This window comes from Galeopterus variegatus, unplaced genomic scaffold (assembly GCF_000696425.1).
Source record: "Galeopterus variegatus unplaced genomic scaffold, G_variegatus-3.0.2 Scaffold3482, whole genome shotgun sequence".
NCBI lineage: Eukaryota > Metazoa > Chordata > Mammalia > Dermoptera > Cynocephalidae > Galeopterus > Galeopterus variegatus.
In genome coordinates this window covers 107,436-127,673 of record NW_007729593.1, presented here as the reverse complement: position 1 = coordinate 127,673, position 20,238 = coordinate 107,436, and the positions used below count along the sequence as shown (strand labels likewise).

Sequence of the window (20,238 nt, the reverse complement as noted above, 5' to 3'; positions counted from 1 at the left end):
CAATGGAGAGAACGGAGTAGAAACTGGATGGGTAACAACAATGGAGAGAACGGAGTAGAAACTGGATGGGTAACCACGACATACATTAACAAGAACTTAAAGTGAGAAACACAAATATCCACTAAAATATAAAAGTGTTCAATCACACTAATAAAGAAATGCAAATAAAACTACATAATTTATTGTTCATCAGCTTAAAAAAAAAGAAAAAGAACCAGTAAGTGGGTATGTGCATGAGAGATAAGAGGGCAAGACTGAGAACAGGCACTCACACTGTCGTTCAAAATATGCACGCGTGTGTGTGTACGCATTTGTGTGTGTGTGTGTACAGAACAGCTTCAACTACAAGGCACTTAATACCACAATCAAAAACATTACTGATTCCTACATACAAAACAACAAATTAGCAACAAAACAGTAAAATTTAAAGCCCCATAATAGAAGTTGATTATATTGTTTCTCCTCCAATCTGACAGATGTTCCTGTTTAAAAAAAATTTTTAAAGATACCTGGGTAATTCTATATTAGCCCCAAGTCTTTTTTTTTTGGCAGCTGGCTGGTACAGGGATCAAACCGTGGACCTTGGTGTTATCAGCACCACACTCGAACCAACTGAGCTAACTAGCCAGCCCTAGCCCCAGGTCTTGACTTAGCTTATATACATCTATCTACGAGGGTACTTCAAAAAGTTCATGGAAAAATAGAACTAAAAGATAATAATAATCTTTCCATGAACTTTTTGAAGTACCCTCATATTCTCTTCTTTCAACTCTCATTTTCTCTTCTTTCATCATTTTAGACAAAAATCCAGGATGAAGTCTACAGTTGACTATCCATGGCAAGGTTGGAATAAGAACCAATAAAACGTCTTCTGAAAACTGACTAAATATTTTTACCCCTAACTACAGAAAATACATGAAGGACAAAAAACTTCATAAGTATTACTGGTGAAATGGACTCCAAGGAATAGAAGCATAATACTTGAATAATGAGACAACCTCTAATCTGTAACAGCTGAAGGACTGTTGTCCCAGTTCACTTGAAAAAATAGTTAGAAAAAAGACATACTAAACTGTACTGAAAGATATTATGGATATGACGTGAGTCTGTGCTATCCCACTGGGAGAATAAGTACTGGTGTAAGGATTCTCTTATGAGCCAAGGCCAGTCCCACGCTTAGTAGAGAATCACGGATATTTCTCAAATATGCGAACAACACTGAATCAAAATCAAGTCTAACCTCCACTGCACTCAACAAGAATGTCAACACCAAGTGTGAGTCTGTAGATGGTGATCAAGTACTTAAAATGGAAACACCCACTCAGATTTCATTTTCAAGCAGCAGACTCTTTCAAGACAATTTCTTTTCTCCAATTACAGATAGGAATTTAAGGTGCCATAAGTCCCCATAACTTTGTACCTTTTCCAAGTCAGGGATTTTTATTACATTCTGAGAAGGTAAAAGAACTAAGAGGTCACCTACTCCACTACCTTAACTTTTAGGGTTTACATCACTGGGATTTACTTTATAACCATTAAACCTGAAATATTTCTATTACATATGACAAAAGAGAGTGATAAAGAAATAGGGGAACTCCCTTAACTCACCTATGTTAAAACAAAAAGCTAGTAACTAGTCACAGTAAAGGGAGCAGTGGTTAAGAGAGGGGAATCAGAAGGGAAAATGCCTTGACTAGAATCTAGCTGGATCACTGATTAGCTATGTGAACTTTTGGGAAGTTACCTAACATACCTATATTTGATTATCCTCATCTTTTAAATGGGCATAATAGGAATACCAATCTCTTAAGGTTGTTGTGGGATTTAATGAGATAATTCAGCACTTAGAACAGCACATGGCACCAAAAAAGCTTTCAATAAATGCTAATTATTACTCATAAATTGAATGTTTACTCATTTGTTTAGGTCTATGTCAGTACTCCTAGAATTCAAAATACTATATTCTAATTTGTACCATCTGCAAAAGACCCTCTAAGATTTCTTCAAATGATTCTGAAAAAAAGAATTAACAAAATCCTCAGTTATGTAGGTGCCTGATTTTTAGATATTACAACTATCTCACTTTAAAAACCTCTACTACAAAAGACTAAGCTTGCAACAAAATAATAATGTGAAAGTCACATAATATAATAGAGGTTGAATAACACTATATTCAAATGTTCCTCAGCTGATAAGAGTAATGGGGAATGTACAATACTTCCTGCACAAATTCATCTAAAGAAAGCAGGCTATATTTATTCAAAAACTATAAAGGGTTACAATATAAATCTATGAAGCAAAATTAATTTTTAAAGGTTATATTCAAGTGATTCATATATATCCAAATTCTGACCAAATCAAGACAACAATCCAATGCACAGAAAGATTATTATATAGATCAAGGAGCAAAAAGCAATAAACATAAAAGTCTTGTCAATACAGACTCTACATAAATACACAAACCTAAAGTTTTAATGTAACATGAACAAATCATAAGTACGTGTTGGCTACCTTTCTCCAATATAAGAGTAGCAAATGTTTTATATTTAGTAAAAACATACAGAATGTATGAAACCTTTAATCACATGTAGACTAAAAAGTGTAAACCAAGTAAAATGTGACGTTTTCATATGTGACAATGTACATTTCAGAAAGAACCCAACTTGAATAAATCCATTAACACACATATTGTAAAGATAACCCACAAAAATGTTATTCTTTTGCAACTGTATTTAGAGAATAAATTGCCCAGAAATTAATATTAGAATCTTACAAAGTAGTATTACAGTGATCAGGCTTAAAGAACAAATTACTTATTTGGGGGCTTAACATAGCAGAGGTCAATGTCAATTAAATAACATATGAATGAAAAAATATATAATGTACAATAGCAAGAGGTTAGAAAACTGAATACTGTGGAAAAGATTTATTAGTCTGTACAAGTTGGTTTTGATAAACTATTAGTTACTTGTTAACAGAAAATTATCAAGATTTTAATTGCAACAGTACATATCTTCCCACACACATCAGAATCTGGAAGCAATATGCCTTTCTCAAATTGTCATTTAGTGTTTTTCCCCCATCCCTCAAAACACAGAAATAGATTTTTGAATATCAACTAGCCATTTATGGAAGCCATAAGATACAGATATTCATAAACATTACACAAGTACACAAGCTACAATTGAAGTACCTGGACAAACACTATCAACATTTATGAAAAAAGTTGTTGGTTTTAAAAGTGGAAAGCACTACAGGAGTTACAATAAACACTGTTTATATCCTTGTGAAACTAAAATGGGGTAAAACCTTATTACCATTTAGCCAAACACCACTTAACTAAAAATGCTGCACAAAGGGTCATTAATCCAATGTACATATCACAGGATTAAAACTCCAGTTAAGCAACTGAGATAAACATTGAAGTAAACTAAAAAGTAATACCAACCTTCTTTAACATACCAATGCTATTTTAGAAGCATCATCAGAACAAACAGAGATTTAATTATAAATTGGTCTGGGCTACATTCTGTAATGAAGATTTTGCTTAGTACTAAAAGAGACTCAAACACCCTAGAAAGCTATGGAATCATGCTTTTTGCTATTCCTGAAAGGAAATTTGCCAGGTTTGATGATACCTGTATACCTCCTGTGGTTCTAGGAGTTCTACACATCAGGTAATTCAATAATTGATAGGAGTATTTAAGCAAAAAGAGACCAAAAGTAGACCTTATATCAACATATGCTAAATAGATGAGATTTTTTTTAATTACATGATAAATGTAAATCATAAAATCAGATGTACTTATAAAGGTACACTTATTTTATGTTACATAAAAAACTATAGACTGCAAACTGTGCATGCTTACCATAACATTTTACCTGGGAAAGCTGATGACTGGGATTTCTTGCAAATATTTACTGCCATGATACAAAACAATTATGTGCAAACTGCAAGGTCCCTAAAATAGCAGTTAAAGAGTTTATATACAGAAAGATGTCATTATCTGATCGAATATGCAAGAGATAGAATTTCCCAGAGTTTATAAGACAGAACAATAACCACCACAGGCTCCTCCTCCATGACCTTCTTCCCTGTGTGACAGTTTGACTCCTTTATTCTGGTTCTCACTTTCCCACAGTCCAGGCGTCTGAATGATCTTTTCAACAAGTTCCTCAAAGGCACATTGTACACCATCACAGGTTTTTGCACTTGCCTCTAAAATTCAAGGAAAAGTGTCATAGTATATTCCTTTCTGGCTATATTCCCATGTTCTTCTGGCAACTATTATGGCATACATATCAGCCTACTATACAGTAAAACCCAAATCAGCAATTTTTCTCCACAGGTTTAATATTAGTGAATTTCCCCCCAACTCTCAAAATTGTGCTATTCAAATTCTATCCATAAGAATATTACATATGGGCCCCAAGATTTTTGATGTAATTGTAACTTGTTTTCAGTTAATTCTTAAACTAGCCCCCAAAGCAGACATTATTTCTATTTTTTAAAATAAGGAAATCCATGTTCCAAGTTAAACAGTTAACCTGATTATTTTGTGCCTGCAACCAAGCAGCTGCAGGTGTCTGAATAAAATGGCATACAACCACAAACACTGGTCCTATTTTAAATTTATGCTCAAGTGCACACTCAGCACTGCTTCCCAACCTTACATTTCCCTAGTGATTTTCTTTTTCACTGTCTCACTATTTTACGTCTTCCTCTCAAAGCTCCTCTATTTCAGCTGATGATCTAGCTTTGAGAAAAACAGAAACAATCTGGCAAAAACTACCTGATCATCCCACTTTGTAGTAAATGTGCCAACCTACCAGCATACGTATCCTGATACACTCTGCCTTCACTCCTGTTACAATGGATGAACTGTCCCTGCTGCTACCTACAGCCACACCCTTTTCTAGTTCCTGGAATGACATTCCTTCTCATTCACTGAAGGATCATGTACTCTCTATTGGATCACACCAATCAGCCTAAAAGTCTGCCAAATTATTTTCCATCTTATTAAAATACAAACAGGCCCTCTAGCCCATATATCCTTCTTGCAGCCAGCCAGTTTCTAAACTCTCTCTGAAAATTGTTCTAAAGAGTTATCTACACAAGCTATTTCTACTTTATCTCACGCTCTTTCTTCAAACTACTATAAATTAGGCTTCTGTTCCCACCACTCCATTGAAATCATTCTTTTCAAGGCCATCAACACCCTTTATCTTGTCAAATCCAATGTCCTAATCTTACCTGACAACTTTCAGCATTTCACACTGGTAGTCACTTCCACCTCCTTTAAATACTCTGTTCACTTCACTTGCAGGACACTGAAAGGGTGATTCTGATATAACTAGCCCATTTTTTTAGATGAGGCACTGGCAACCTTTTTCTGTGAAGGGCCAGATGGTAAATATTTTAGGCTTTGTGGGCCATATAGCCTCTGTTATAACTACTGAACTCTGCCATGTAGCACAAAAGCAGACATAGATAGTATGTAAACGAACAGGCATGGCAGTGTTCCAACACAAACGGTGGGGCCAGATTTGGTTCACAGTGTAGATTGCCAACTCCTGCTCTACAATGTTTCTCAAATATTAATGAGCACACAAACCGTATAAAGATTTTGTTAAAATGCATATTCTAATTCAGAAAATCTGGGCTAGGGCCCGAGATGAAGCATTTTGAACAAGCTCCCAGGTGGTGCTGATGCTGCCGGAACATGGATGAGCAAGGCACAACGGTAGCACTGAGTTCCAAGCTTTATTGAATGACATTACATCTTCAAAGGAATGATGTGACTTTGTTCTACATGATTTCACATGTGATCCTACTTTACTTTTACAGAAAGAAAAATAAAAAACCTCTTTTTATAATTAGATTTTGTAGCACGAGGCAACTATAAACTGTATAAATATATTTTATGGTTCATAAAGAAATAAATTTAGCAAAAACTCCATTTTTAAATTCCTCATCAATAACAAAAGAATAATCACAAACCTACCTATAAATAACATGGAATGCTTTCGTGCAAATTTCAGGCCTTCATTTCTATCAACTTCACGATTTTCCTACAAGATAAAAGCAATGATTAAGAAAAGCTAACAAAATATAAAACCAAAATGCTAGTGTCTGCTTTCTTACCTTATCAATTTTATTTCCAACTAGCATGTTTACTATGTCATTTCTTGTACAGTATGTTTCCAATTCATTTAACCAATTATCCAGTTTAACAAAGGTGTCTCTTCTTGTGACATCATAAACTGAAATAAAAGGAAAGTTATTTATTAAATAAGCATTAAAAGTAAGAAGCAATGATATTATATTTCTGATATGTAGGTAGGAGCTAACATTACTACAAAGGCAAGTCTGTTTTTTGTTAAGCCTTCAATGCTTAACAATAGGTGTCTACTGATCCAGATGGAAGAAACAAGCGTTTTGTTGTTTTTTTTTAAACATATACACACACTTCAATCTTATTAGCACATACTGTAAAAGAAATGAAATTATATCCTGTGTGACAACTAATTAAAAACCAATAAAAAACAAATTAAAGCAAAACAGCTGTTTCCATTCATTATGATAAAGAGGTCTGTCCAAAAACCAAACAATGTTTAGACTCACATCTGTGGCAAATATAAAAACAAATTATATGAATTTAAACATCTATGACCCTGTTAACTGGTTCTTACAAAGACCAGAATTTGCAACTTGGAAATAATTTAGTAGACTTAGTGAATGAGATCCTGTCTTCCTCTGTTACCACTTTCATTGTATATCATCCTACATTATAATAAAGAGCTTATTAATTTAAAGTGTTTTCTAAACTTAGGAATTGCTGAACCAAAATGATAAGTCACTCTCAAGTCAAGATATCAAACATATAAATCTCCCTACAATTGATCAATATTCAATTGATCAATATTCATGTTAAACAGTTTCTTGGGAATAGTATGAATAAGCACTTTTTCAACAAATTACACTGAGAATCCACATTTGGTTTTTAAATTTTGTTTGATTATGAATCAATAGTGTTAAGTGCTTTGTGCTGTTTTTCAGGACTGATAAAACAGATTCTACAAAGCAACAAATACTCTTCTTCCTTTATAAAGTGCAGCAAATACTAATATGCTGATGAGTGAAGACCAGTTTCTGATAACACTCCAAGATAGACCAATATATGTGGATTAATCCTCAGTTATGTTCTCATCAACATGTGCTTTTAAACTAAATAAATTAGTTTTGTCTTTATTTTTTAATTCTAGACAAAGGGCTGAAAAGAAATAAAACAAGTTTTAATATTAGTATTAATACTAGTATTAAATAAAGTTTACATAATTTCATGTTACATAAAAGTAGCCCTAAGGAAAAATAAAGCAAAAACTCATTGACCTTTACAGACAAGGAAAATCAGAAATTCCAACAAACAATAATATTTTCAAACAGTATGTTAAAGTAAAAACTTACCTAATATAACACCCTGTGCACCTCTATAATAGCTGGGAGTTAATGTTCTAAACCTCTCTTGACCAGCAGTATCCTAAAAGTGACAATCAATTATTATTAAATAAAACAAAGTATAAATAATATACCTTCAATTCTCTAATTTAAGAGCAGGAAGTCAAACAGCACTAATAAAAATAATATCAATGCACGAGCTCGTTAAAAACCTGAAATTTAAGTAAGATATGTTCTTTTACTGACAACTGTTACATAAAATAAAATTAAATTCTGATCCCTTTCTAGAAAAATGCAACTAAGTACAGTAAAGCTTTTCTGACATTTTGAACTTAAGATTTTTATCACACATAAAAACCATTTCATTGAAAGCCCTGATTCTCAACTCAGCTGCACAATGAAATTTTCTAGGAATCTTTGGGTCCAACCCCCAGAGATTCTGATTTAATTGGTCTAGGGTAATGACAGGAATTTTAAAAATCTTCCCAGGTGATTCTTTTTTTTTTTTTTTCCTTTTTGTCTTTTTTTGTGACCGGCAACGGATCGCAACCCTCAGTGTCGCGCCCGTACGAGACCGGGACCAGCAATGGGATCGCAACCCTCGGTGCTGCGCCCGCACCTCGCTCAGCCAGTGAGCGGGAACCGGTCTGTATGTGGGATCCGAACCCTCGGCAGGAGCGCCACCGTGCTCCCAAGCGGCGCACTGTAGCAGTGCGCCACCGGGCCGGCCCTTCCCAGGTGATTCTTTTTTTTTTTTTTTCCTTTTTGTCTTTTTTTGTGACCGGCAACGGATCGCACCCCTCAGTGTCGCGCCCGTACGAGACCGGGACCAGCAATGGGATCGCAACCCTCGGTGCTGCGCCCGCACCTCGCTCAGCCAGTGAGCGGGAACCGGTCTGTATGTGGGATCCGAACCCTCGGCAGGAGCGCCACCGTGCTCCCAAGCGGCGCACTGTAGCAGTGCGCCACCGGGCCGGCCCTTCCCAGGTGATTCTAATGTAGAATCAAGGCAGAGAACCACTGACTTAGAATTACAAGGGTGTCTTATTTTAGGCAAGAATTTTTAAGTTGGGCTCTTTTAAGTGTTTTCTATGTATCTTCTTTTAGAACAACTCATAAAAAACCAAACCACTCCTTATTACATGTTGTTTCTGACTCATGTTAGGGTTAATGAACAACAAAAGTGGTACACTAGGTAGGAAATGTAAATTTCATGAAGGCAGGCTTTCATGTGCTTAATCACCAGTTTAACCCCATTACTCAGAGCAATTCTTACCATAGTGTAATTGTTCAGAACTTGTTGCGGGCTGGGGAAAAAGAATGAACTCATTTAACAAGCCTCTACTTCCAGGACTGGTTCCTTCTCTCTGACTTCTTTCTACTATCCTTGGACTTCAAGGTGACTAATACTATACAAAGCAGCAGTTGTCAAACTGCTGGCTCCACCCACCACCTGTTCCATTACATAAGGTTTTATCAAATAAGGTTTTACTGAAACACAACTAGGCCCACTCATTTATGTATTGCCATATGGCCTGCTTTAGGGTTGGACTAAATATTTTCTACATGGCCCTTCAAGAAAAAGTTTGCAGCCTGCTGATGTAAACTAACATGAAGAAAAGTAAAGCCATATATCAAACATCAACTTAGGTACCAGTCCCAGTGTTGTACATGTGAGTTTTGCTACAAGACAAGCAGAAGCTCCTTGAGATAAAAAAAGAGTTAATGACCTCTAAGAGGTTTACATGATTGGAGAGGAATTTTAAACTAGCAATGAGGGGCTCCAGCAATACTTAGTTTCTTTACCTGGCCAAAGTTAAATATGCTTTAAGACAATAGAGAATATCTGAGGTAATTTCTAGCCCCAGAAGAGAAACTTAAGAGGAAAATAACTTCCAATGTAAACCACTTTGAACACTCACCACTCTTCCACCCATACACTTATATAAATGCAGAATGTCCTTGCTTCTAGATTCTCACCACTCTGTAGTGGTTCCACCCACGTAACCTCCACCCACATTACGCTTAAGTAAAGAAGTAACAAATGAGAAATTAAATTTTCTAAACAGATAAATGTACGGGATAAAAAATGATTTCTCTTTACAAAAATTCTCTGTGCTTCAAAATTTCTTATAAAACCTGCCCCTGATATTTAAAATTATTCAATTTGCATATTTACTCAACTTTTCAAGAACAATTATATAAATTAAAAGCTGCATAAAGGAAAGTGGACTTACGATCTAAAGCAGATTACAATTTTGATAACATGATATAGGTCAATACTGTAATTTAATAATCATTAATAAAATACCACATGGATGCCCAGTAAACTTTTTTTGATCACTATGATCAAGTGATCAAAACTCAAGTTTGCAGAAAAAAGTAATCAACTGGAAGCCATGATGTTATAACTTCTATGTTTAACTAAACTACCACTTTTAGAAAGCAACTGGCAATATATATATCAAGAAACGAGAAATGCTCATAGCCTTGAACCAGTACCTAGTTCAGAAAATCCAATTCATAAAAACTAAATAAAAATTTATATTTAAAAAAAAAACATTATGAGAAACATATGCTAGCTATTCACTTACACGCAAAAAATGATAAATAAGCAGCATTCAAATTACTCAGTATCCAGATACATTACAACTTTTGGAATTACATCATGTTAAGCATTTAACTTCAACTTTGAGTACTACAAACTTATTTTTTGAGAGAAAGGGGAAAAGAAGGAAAAGCCATTATTTAAAAGACAAGACTCAGTTTTAGAACAGAAAATTTTAAAATTTGAATTAGCTGTTTTTCCATAAATGAAACAATGTTCCATTATTATAACAAATATATTGCAGCAAGAACAAAATATGAAATATTTGAGTCCCAAGACTTTGTTATGACAGGAAAAAAGTCATACTATTTGCATAATGAAACTGCATCAATCTTTAATAAATTAATTTCCAGAGCTAGCAGAAAGCAAGTGAATATGAACTTTGTTCTCTCTGCTCTCCATTGAGATCAACTTCAAAAACTGCCTTGATGAAACACAACATAAAAATAAGAACTGCAATTCCAGTTAAAATGTCCATAAAGCCTAATGTTTTAAAAGTAAAGATTATAGCAAGTAATGTTTTAATGTTAAAATATTACATGTGACTTTAACACTTTACATGTAAATATTTAATTAGGCTAGATATTTAAAGTCTTGACATTTTTGGATTCACTTATAAAAATGTTTAAGCGGGTGTGATAATTTGGGGGGAATAACTGTGCCATATCTTTGGATCAGGATTTATAATAACTATAAAATTCATACGCTTAAGTAGTCAGAAGTTAGATTTTTGTTTGTGTTTGTTTCCAAACCAGGAATATGTTGTAAGTGTAATGACATCTTCATAAGATTAAAAAAAGCAGAGCTTTTTGTCTCTATCCTGTGGTTTTATTTTCTGACGGGGGAGGGAGAGAAGAGACTATTGAAGATAGATATGGATAAGGCTAGAATTGGGCTAGAAAAGATCTAGAAAGACCAAAAAATGGAATGTAGGAAGTGTAAGTGAGGCAAGAATGTAGAAAAAGGAAACAGAAGAAAACAACCTTACAGATGGCATTTAGGTCATGATGAGCGTGCACTTTCAAAAAGCAGTGGGGGGCAGGACTATGCTTAATTCTCCTATTTAATTTCAGAAGAAGCTTCCAAGCTTTATATAAATAAAACCACATAAGAATTAGTGAAAATTATGGATTCAGATATTTTTAATAATGAGTGGAAAGGCCTTCCTAAATACAACATGACACCCAGATGCCATTAAGAAAATAACTCATCTGACCATATAAATACTAAAACCTGGGTATGGCAAGAATATCCCTACTCCCACCCCCACTCATCCTAACAAGATATGAAGGTAAATAACAAATTGGGGGAAAAAAATCTGCAGCATATGACAGTTATTAAACACACACATAATAACACAAACACTCATCTTAAACAAGATTTTAAAGACAAATGACAGAGTGGAAGAAATACAGCATATGACAAAGAGCTAATATTTGTAATATATAAAGACTTTAACCATGAAAAAAAGAATGCTATTGTAAATTGGGCAAAGTATATAAAAAAAAATTCATTTAAAATATGATCAATATGAGAAAAAAACCTCACTGATCAAAAGAAATGCAAATACAAGTGAAAAATTATTACTGAGAGACAAAAAATGAGAAAGACTGGCAATAGTAAGCAATCTGTACTAAAGTACAGATTAAGGTGTGGAACAGTGAATATGAAAATATAATTGGTGGGAGAATAAAATGAAAAATAAGGCTTTTTAATGTATATCAATGTTAAATCTTCATATTCTTTAAGCCAACATTTCTACTTCTTGGTATACATCCTAAAGTAACTAGACAAGTATGCATGGATATATAAATCAGGTTGCTCATCAGGGCATTGCTTATCTTTGTGAAAAACTGGTAACAGCTTAAATATCCTTCACTGCAGGTTGACTAAATTAAAGTGTGGCCATGAAATGGAATATCAGATGGCCATTTAAACTGACACAGAAAAATGTACACCTTATTATGTGAGTGGGTGGGGGAAAGGAGGAAGACAAACAGATTAAAAAACATAAGATATAATCCCTTACTTTTGGAAAACTGCATATACTCACATGGGTAACAGTACATATGCATGTGCTTAGATATTTTAAAGGATGGTCACTAAACTGTATACACTGGTTAAAGATGAACTTTCTTCTCCCTTAATTTCTTATTGTCTCAATTATTGTTTTTAGAATTTGCCTGTATTATTCTTATAGTCAAGGGAAAAACCTCTATTCTTTAAAAATATTTATAGGGCTATGGTAAAACTCACTAAACTGTATACACTGGTTAAAGATGAACTTTCTTCTCCCTTAATTTCTTATTGTCTCCGTTATTGTTTTTAGAATTTGCCTGTATTATTCTTATAGTCAAGGGAAAAACCTCTATTCTTTAAAAATATTTATAGGGCTATGGTAAAATGTCTCTTCAATAATACCTGCCAGTCTTTTTATTAGGCGGGAACTAGATTTAAAACAAAAACAAAAAACCCTCTTGTATGAGAGAAAAATCTCACTGTAACTGTCAAGCCTCAGCTCCTACTCATTACTGTGTATAAATAAGCAGCAGCAAGGGCAGAAAGAGGTGACAAAGCAACCATAAAAAGCATATGGAACATCAGGCCACTACTTTAGTAGAGAAAGAAGCCAGCATTCTCAAATTGTTCAATATATTTTACCACAGTCTAATCCAACATTTTCCAAATTGTTTTCTGTTAGACATTGCTGTTCTGATTGGTATTAAATATATTTGGGGAAGAAGAGGGGCAAATAGGCTAACAATCATAAAGTATTGTATGTTAGAAAAAAATGAACATAAAAATATTAAACACACTTACACAGTTACTCATTATTTTGGAGTAAAATGTGCATGCCATTCAGAACACCAGGAAGTAGAAGGACATCGTACAGTGCATGAACACTTACTCTTTCAATCTGTGATTGATGTACAGGCATTTACCACTTAGCCACCATGTGGAAGTATGTCTCAATTTGATAACTGCTGATCAGTTCTAATATTATTCATTACTTGTTATAAAAATATATTACATGTATATGTTTAGCATGTGGAAATTAGATAGATAAAATAGCATACTTTTATACTTAAAGTAAATAATATATTTATATATTAGCAATAATATTTAGACAGAAAGATAGATGAAACAAAGGAAGGAAGGAGAAAGGGAAAGACAGACAGACATAGACACTAAGCATCTTGCATGTTTTTGACAGTTAATGCTACCTTATTCAGCACTAGCATGAAGAGGTTTAGTTAGCAGAGGAATATGGATCAGAGTGGCTGGATTCACAGTGAAAAGAAAAGAAGGCAGTTAAGGAAAGAAGAGTTATCAAAAAATAAATCCAAAGTTGGCAAACTCAAATTTTATAAATACCTATACTAACAAACAGAAAAATAAAATTTTTTCCCAAATATTACTTTATCTCCCTTCCCCTCAACAACTAACTTTAATGTCAGTTTAGTCTAGATAGTATTTCTAAAACTTTAAAGAAACACATCTAACAACAAGATTCTCTCTGGCAGACAAGATGATATTTTTAATACTCTGTTTTGAAATATTCTGAAGGGACAGTACATTTTAAAAACTTAAGTACAATAAGTACCTGCCTAATCACCCAATTATAAGATATAACTATTGCTTTATCCTTTAATCAACATCAACTCTCCCAAAAGCTATTTAATATTGTTTGTTAACCTCTAGAACACTATACAAATCCCATTTCTGCTTCCCTAAAAAGTACAAGTTTAATATTTATAAAAAATACATTTAAAGAACTCTTACCCATATTGCAAGTTTAGCCTTATTTCCATCCACTGAAATTGTTTTCACTTTAAAGTCAACACCTTGAAGAAATAAAAATTTTGATAAGTCTCCCAGTAAAATATACTTTTAAAATCTATTACCAAGAAAAACAGAAAGGAAAAGCCACTTTATCAAATGCCCAGATTCACACCACAAATTCCTAGAATTCTGGATGTGAAGATAGAAGAAAAATTGTCACTACAATTCAGCAGCTTAGGATTTAATCAGAATAAATGAAAATCAAATGCCTTTAGAATTCAATCACTTACCTACCTGTACTTCTTCCCAAAAGGAAAAATAAAATTCACTCTAAAGTCATGATAGAATATGCACATTAAAAGGTCAAAAGCTAGAGTTATGATGCTAACATAAAATGATTACCCACGGCTGACTGTGGACCATGGCGGTTTTCAGGGACTCCCTATGCATCCACACTATTGTTAAGAGTGTTGACCATCACCAGTCAACCACTAACTCAGATTCTGACTGTAAGCAGCTTGGAGAACTGGTAAAACATAAAAGGGCCACTCACTCCTTGTGTTATGAATTCTTTATTTTGTTTGTTTTCATTGTAAAGTTTCATTGTAAAACTTATCAGTTTTATATAACTTAATCAGTCATCACTTGCTACTGCACAATTTCAAAAAAAGAATTTACACACAAAAACATTTACAACCAACCCTCTAAGAATCTTCATAAGTGAAAGAGGGGTCCCCAAAGGTCTAATAAAAAGCTTCTATAAGTACTAATATATGTAAAGAGAAAAATTTTCAAAAGAAGTCACACAAGGCTTTATTACAGCAGCAAAAACATTAAAAAACTCACCCTTTCCAGGAAAAGGAGTTGACACATGCCGTCTGGCTTAAATGAACAGTAACTGCCTAAATATTTTTAAGAGTATCAAAAATAATGTGCTCTCTACCCCACTGGCCAGAGGGAAAACATTAGCTCAAGAAGCTTGGAAAGAAACTTTCAAAAGATCTTATTAGCTTGTCGCAATTAATTCAGATCAGCCCCAACTAAGATGAAGAGCACCCTCATGGACTAAATGCTTACCAGAGTACCTGTCACCTATACGTCAAAAGATCTTATTAGCTTGTCGCAATTAATTCAGATCAGCCCCAACTAAGATGAAGAGCAGCACCCTCATGGACTAAATGCTTACCAGAGTACCTGTCACCTATACGGAAATATATCAGTAATTCTTGGATGACTTCTGCTGATCCATTACATAACAAATTAGGTAATAAAAATACACATTCAAAATGTTCATTATGCCAGAGTTTTCTGTATGCCACAGATAGACAGATAGATAGATATCTATTTGGTTTGGTTATTTTGGGCTAGGGTGATAAAGGAGTTGATAAAACCATGCCTAGAATGACAGATGGGCAACCATTAGTGAAAGGACAGTCCTGATTACATTGTCCAAGGAAAACCTAAGTATAAAGTTTCTTTGCAGCCAAACAAACAAACAAACAAACAAAAAACCACATACACTAAACAATCTTATATTCACCAGGTCTAGATAAATAAGTATTATGCCACTTTATAAACAATTGTCTATATGGATGGTTCCGCTTTTAAAGTGGCATAATACTCTTCCTGTTGCTTTAAAAAAAAAATAAAACTTGAGATAATTCAGAGGTGGGAAATGGTTCTGAATTGGTGCAGGAACTAAATTAAGGCCATTGGTAGACATTACATAGAGATAATCTGTCATGAGAACTTTATAGTTAAATCTCAAAGTTTGTCAGAGGGTATATAAGGCACTAATTTTTTTTTAATAACCCCGAACATATGTTCAGTGGAAGACAGGTCTCTTTCCTAGCTATCAGCTAATTAGTTTACCCCCCAAAAGAAACTCACTGTTCCCTAAATGTCTGGGTTTTCTTCCCCTCTCCCCGTTTCTTTCTCTTTTATTATTTCTTGTTTTTACATGTTTGTTGACAACAGACTAATAACCTTCTCTGTCATACAAATAATTTGCATGTGAATAACTAACAATGTCCCCAAGTTATTCTTTTGACACATTATATCTGGAACTTACTGTTAACACCACAGAAGACACTACCCACTGGAGTCCTATCATCAAAGCCATCAGACATGGGTGGCCTCCAAGGGCACCTTAACAGGATCCAGACACCTAAAGTCCCCGTTCATTTTCCCTTGGTTCTTCTGATGAATCTCATATGTAGCAATTGAGCTCTTTAGCTCTCACATGCCAAAAATGGTTCTTCACCACACCTAGCTCTTCTCTTTTCTAAGTGGCTGATAATTTGTCTTTCTTGGTGGCAGGAGTGGGAGGTTTATTTTGTTTTTGTTTTTTTATAAATTTGATTTTGCCAACTTCTTACCAGATTTGATTAAACCATCTTTTCAACCTCTTCATGTGGGTGACAAGGAGCTCATACCAGAAGTAGAAGACTGTCATCTCAGCTCTTTTCTTGTTGTTTTTTTGTATTTTGCATTTTAAAAATGATCTTTAAATTCAGTTCATTTGCATTAATCTTTTTATCAGCACACTTGCCCATGTTATGAAGGTTATTTCAGTTAAAACTACATGATATGATCAATTAAGCCTTTAAAACAAGCAGTAAATGGAACATGAAAATTTAGCAAAGAAATATAAACTCAGCAATACATCTTGTCAATGGGAGACCAGAACATAACAGTGGAAGCATGTGCCTTGTCAAAACGGAGAAAAATCAATCAATAGAAACTGACTCAGAACTAACACAGATGTCAGAATTAGCAAACAAGGACGTTATAAAAACTATTATAACTGTGTACCACATGTTCAAAAAGTTAAGTAATATCAAAAAGACCCAAATCAAACTTTTAAAGATGAAATGGCAATGTCTGATATGAAAAATACACTGCATGGAATTAAAAGCAGATTAGAAACTGCAGAAGATAACATTAGTGAATGTGAAACTACCCAAAAGGAAGGAAAGTTGCAAGATACAAAATCAACATGCAAAAATCAGTTGCATTTCTATACAATAGCAATGAACAATCCAGAAAGGAAAATTTTTAAAAAACATTCCATTTACAATAACATTAAAAAGCATAAAATACTTAGGAATAAATTTAACCAAGGAGGTAAAAGACCTATAAGCTGAAAACTACAAAACATTGCTGAAGAAATTAAAGATCAAAGAAAACATTTAGTGGAAAGACATTCCACGTTCATGAATTGGAAAGCTTAATATTGCTAAGATGACGATACCACCCAATATAATCCACAGATTCAACACAATACCTATAAAAATTCCAAGAGCTTTTTTGCAGAAATGGAAAAGCCGATAATCAAATTTTGTGTGATGTCACTAAAAGCAATACTTACAGGGAAATTTACAGCACTAAAAAGTCTATAATAGAAAAAAAAAAAAGGTCTCAAATCAATGATCTGAGCTTCCAAATTAGGACAATAGGGAAAAACAGAAATTTAAATCCCAAGCAAGTTAGAAGAAATAAAATAAAGTTCAAGTCAGAATTGCAAGAGGCACCCTATTGCAAAATGATCTTGAAAAAGAAGAATGAAGTTGGAGAACTCATACTTTCCAACTTCCAAATTTATTATGAAGCTACAATAATTAAAACAAAATGGTCCTGGCATAAGGATACACATATAAACCAATGGAATAGAACAGACAGCCCAGAAATCAACCTTCCCATATATATGGCCAATTGATTTCTGACAAGGGAGCCAAGACTATTCAACGCATAAAGGGACAGTCTTTTCAACAAATGGTGCTAGGAAAGCTGGATATCCACATGCAAAAGAATGAAGTTGGACCCTTACTTTACACCATAAACAAGTTAACAAAAAATGGACCAAAGAGCTAAATCTCTTAGAAGAAAACATACGGAAAAATCTTCATAACATGGGATTTAGCAATGAGGTTTTGGATATAACACCAAATGCACAGGCAATAAAAGAAAAAAAAAGATAAACTGAACTTCATCAAAATTAAAAACTATGTGCATCAAAGGATAATACCAAGATAGTGAGAAGACAACCCTCAGAATGGGAGAAAATATATGCAAATCATACATCTGATAAGAGACTAATATCCAGAGTATATGAAGAACTCCTACAACTCAACAACAAAAAATCTACCTCAAAAACGGACAAAGGATTTGAACAGATAGTTCTCTAAAGAATATATTCAAATGGCCAACAAACACATGGAAATATGCTCAACATCACTAGTCATTAGAAACATGCATATCAAAACCACTTCACACCCATTAGGATGGTTATCAAAAAAAAAAAGAAAAGAAAAGAAAAAGAAAAGTAACAAGTACAGACAAGAATATGGAGAAACTGAAACCACTGTGCATTGCTGATGGGAATGTGAAGTGGTGCAGCTACTATAAAAAACAGTTTGGCATTTCCTCAAAAAGCTAAAAATGGAATTACAATATAATCCAACAATTCCATTCCTAGGTATGTACCCCAAAGAATTGACAGTGGAGAGTCAAACATATACTTGTATACCAAAGTTTATAGCAGTATTATTCACAATAGCCAAAAAGGTAGAAGCAACTCAAGTGTCCATCAAGGGATCAACGGGTAAACAAAATGTGATATATGCACACAATGAAACATTATTCAGCCATAAAACATAATGAAATTCTGACATATGCTACAACATGGATGTACCTTGAAAATATTATATTAAGTGAAATAAGCCAACCACAAAAACACAAATATTGTATAACTCCACTTATATGAGGTACCTAGAACAGGCAAATTTCATAGAGACAGAAAGTAGAATAACAATTACCAGGAGCTGAGGAGTGAGTGCAGTGGGGAATTACTGTTTAATCGGTTCAGAGTTTCTGTTTGTGATGATGAAAAAGTTCCGGAAATGGATAGTGGTGATGGCTGCACAACAATGTGAATGTACTCAATGCCACTGAATTGTACATTAAAAATCGTTAAAATGGTAAATTTTATGTTATGTTTATTTTACTGCAACAAAATAAATAAATAGATAATGTGGACAGTCCTGTATCTATTAAAAAAAATTGAATGTGTGGTTAAAAACCAACCCATGAAAAAAACGCCAGGACCTGAGTGAATTCTACTAAACACTGAAATAATAATCCATTCAAAACAAACTCTTCCAGGAAACTAAAGAATAATAAACACTTCCTTTGTCCTTTAATAAGTCCTACATTACCCTGATACCAAAACCAGACAAAGACATCACAATTACAGAAAACTACAGACTAATTAATATCCCTCATGAACACAGACAGAAATCTGAAACAAAATTTTATATAATGAACCCAAAAGTGTATAAAAGTACAACACACCATGACCAAGTGGGTTTTATCCCAGAAATGGAAGGTTGGTTTAACATTGAAAAAAATCAATGTATACTTCACTATATTAAACTAAAAAAGAAATATCATATGATCACCTCAGCAGATGCAGAAACACATCTGACAAAATCCAATATACATTCCTGATAAAACTTCAGTAAACTTGGAATAGAAGGGAACTTCCTCAACCTGATAAAGGGCATCTATGATATACAGCTAACATCATACTTAATGACAGAAGACAGAATGTTTTCCCCTTAACATCAGGAACGAAATAAGGATATCAGCTCTCACCACTTCTATACAACATTGTACTGGAGTTTTTAGCCAGGGCAATAAGACAAGAAATAACAGGCATCCAGACTGAAAAGACTGAAAAAATCCACTGGAATCTACTCACCCCTCCCCCGACCCCCCAAAAAGAAACTTCCTTGAACTAAAAAGCTAGTTTAGCAAGGTTGGAAGATAGAAAAATAACATTTAAACATTTTTGATATATTAGTAATGGACAAAGGGAAATTGAAAAAAATGTAAATAACATTTTAAATAAAAATCTATAGAATATTGAGGCTAAATGACAAAAGATGTGAAAGACCTATACAATGAAAATTTAAAACACCCTGAGAAAAATTTTAAAGACCTAAATGAATGGAGAGATATAACTTGTTCAACGATCATAGACTCAATACTGTTAAGAGTTCTTCCCAAATTGATCAGCAGATCAACACAATCCCTATAAAATCCCAGCAAACTTATTTTTAAACCGACAAGCTGATGCTAAATTCGTTGGGAAATGCAAAGGAACTAGAATAGCCAAAAAATCTTTTAAAAAGGACAAAGTTGGCAGATTAACAATATCTGATTTTCAAGCTTATTATAAAATTACAGAAACCAAGACAGTATGGACTGACCAGTTAGCTCAGCTGGTGATAGCACAGCGTTGTAACACCAAGGTCAAGAGTTTGAATCCCCATCCCAGCCAGATGCCAAAAAAAAAAAAGACAGTGAAGGTACTGATATAAAGACA

General features: G+C 33.9%; 1 protein-coding gene across 2 annotated transcripts in view; it reads right to left on the bottom strand.

The window, feature by feature from the left end:
• Nucleotides 1-2,236: 2,236 nt before the first annotated feature.
• The window catches only part of RAB18 (RAB18, member RAS oncogene family), a 39,031-nt gene continuing 21,029 nt past the window's right edge, over nucleotides 2,237-20,238 (bottom strand). The window contains exons 3-7 of one of the 2 annotated variants that reach the window (XM_008585182.1): nucleotides 13,851-13,912; nucleotides 7,469-7,541; nucleotides 6,146-6,264; nucleotides 6,006-6,072; nucleotides 3,781-4,219 (exon numbers count right to left, since the gene is read on the bottom strand). In XM_008585182.1, coding sequence (XP_008583404.1) covers nucleotides 4,044-4,219; nucleotides 6,006-6,072; nucleotides 6,146-6,264; nucleotides 7,469-7,541; nucleotides 13,851-13,912 — 497 coding nt within the window. In that variant the 3' untranslated portion in view covers nucleotides 3,781-4,043. Of the gene's footprint in view, nucleotides 4,220-6,005; nucleotides 6,073-6,145; nucleotides 6,265-7,468; nucleotides 7,542-13,850; nucleotides 13,913-20,238 lie in introns of both variants that reach the window. The other variant, XM_008585183.1, reaches the window with a different exon arrangement.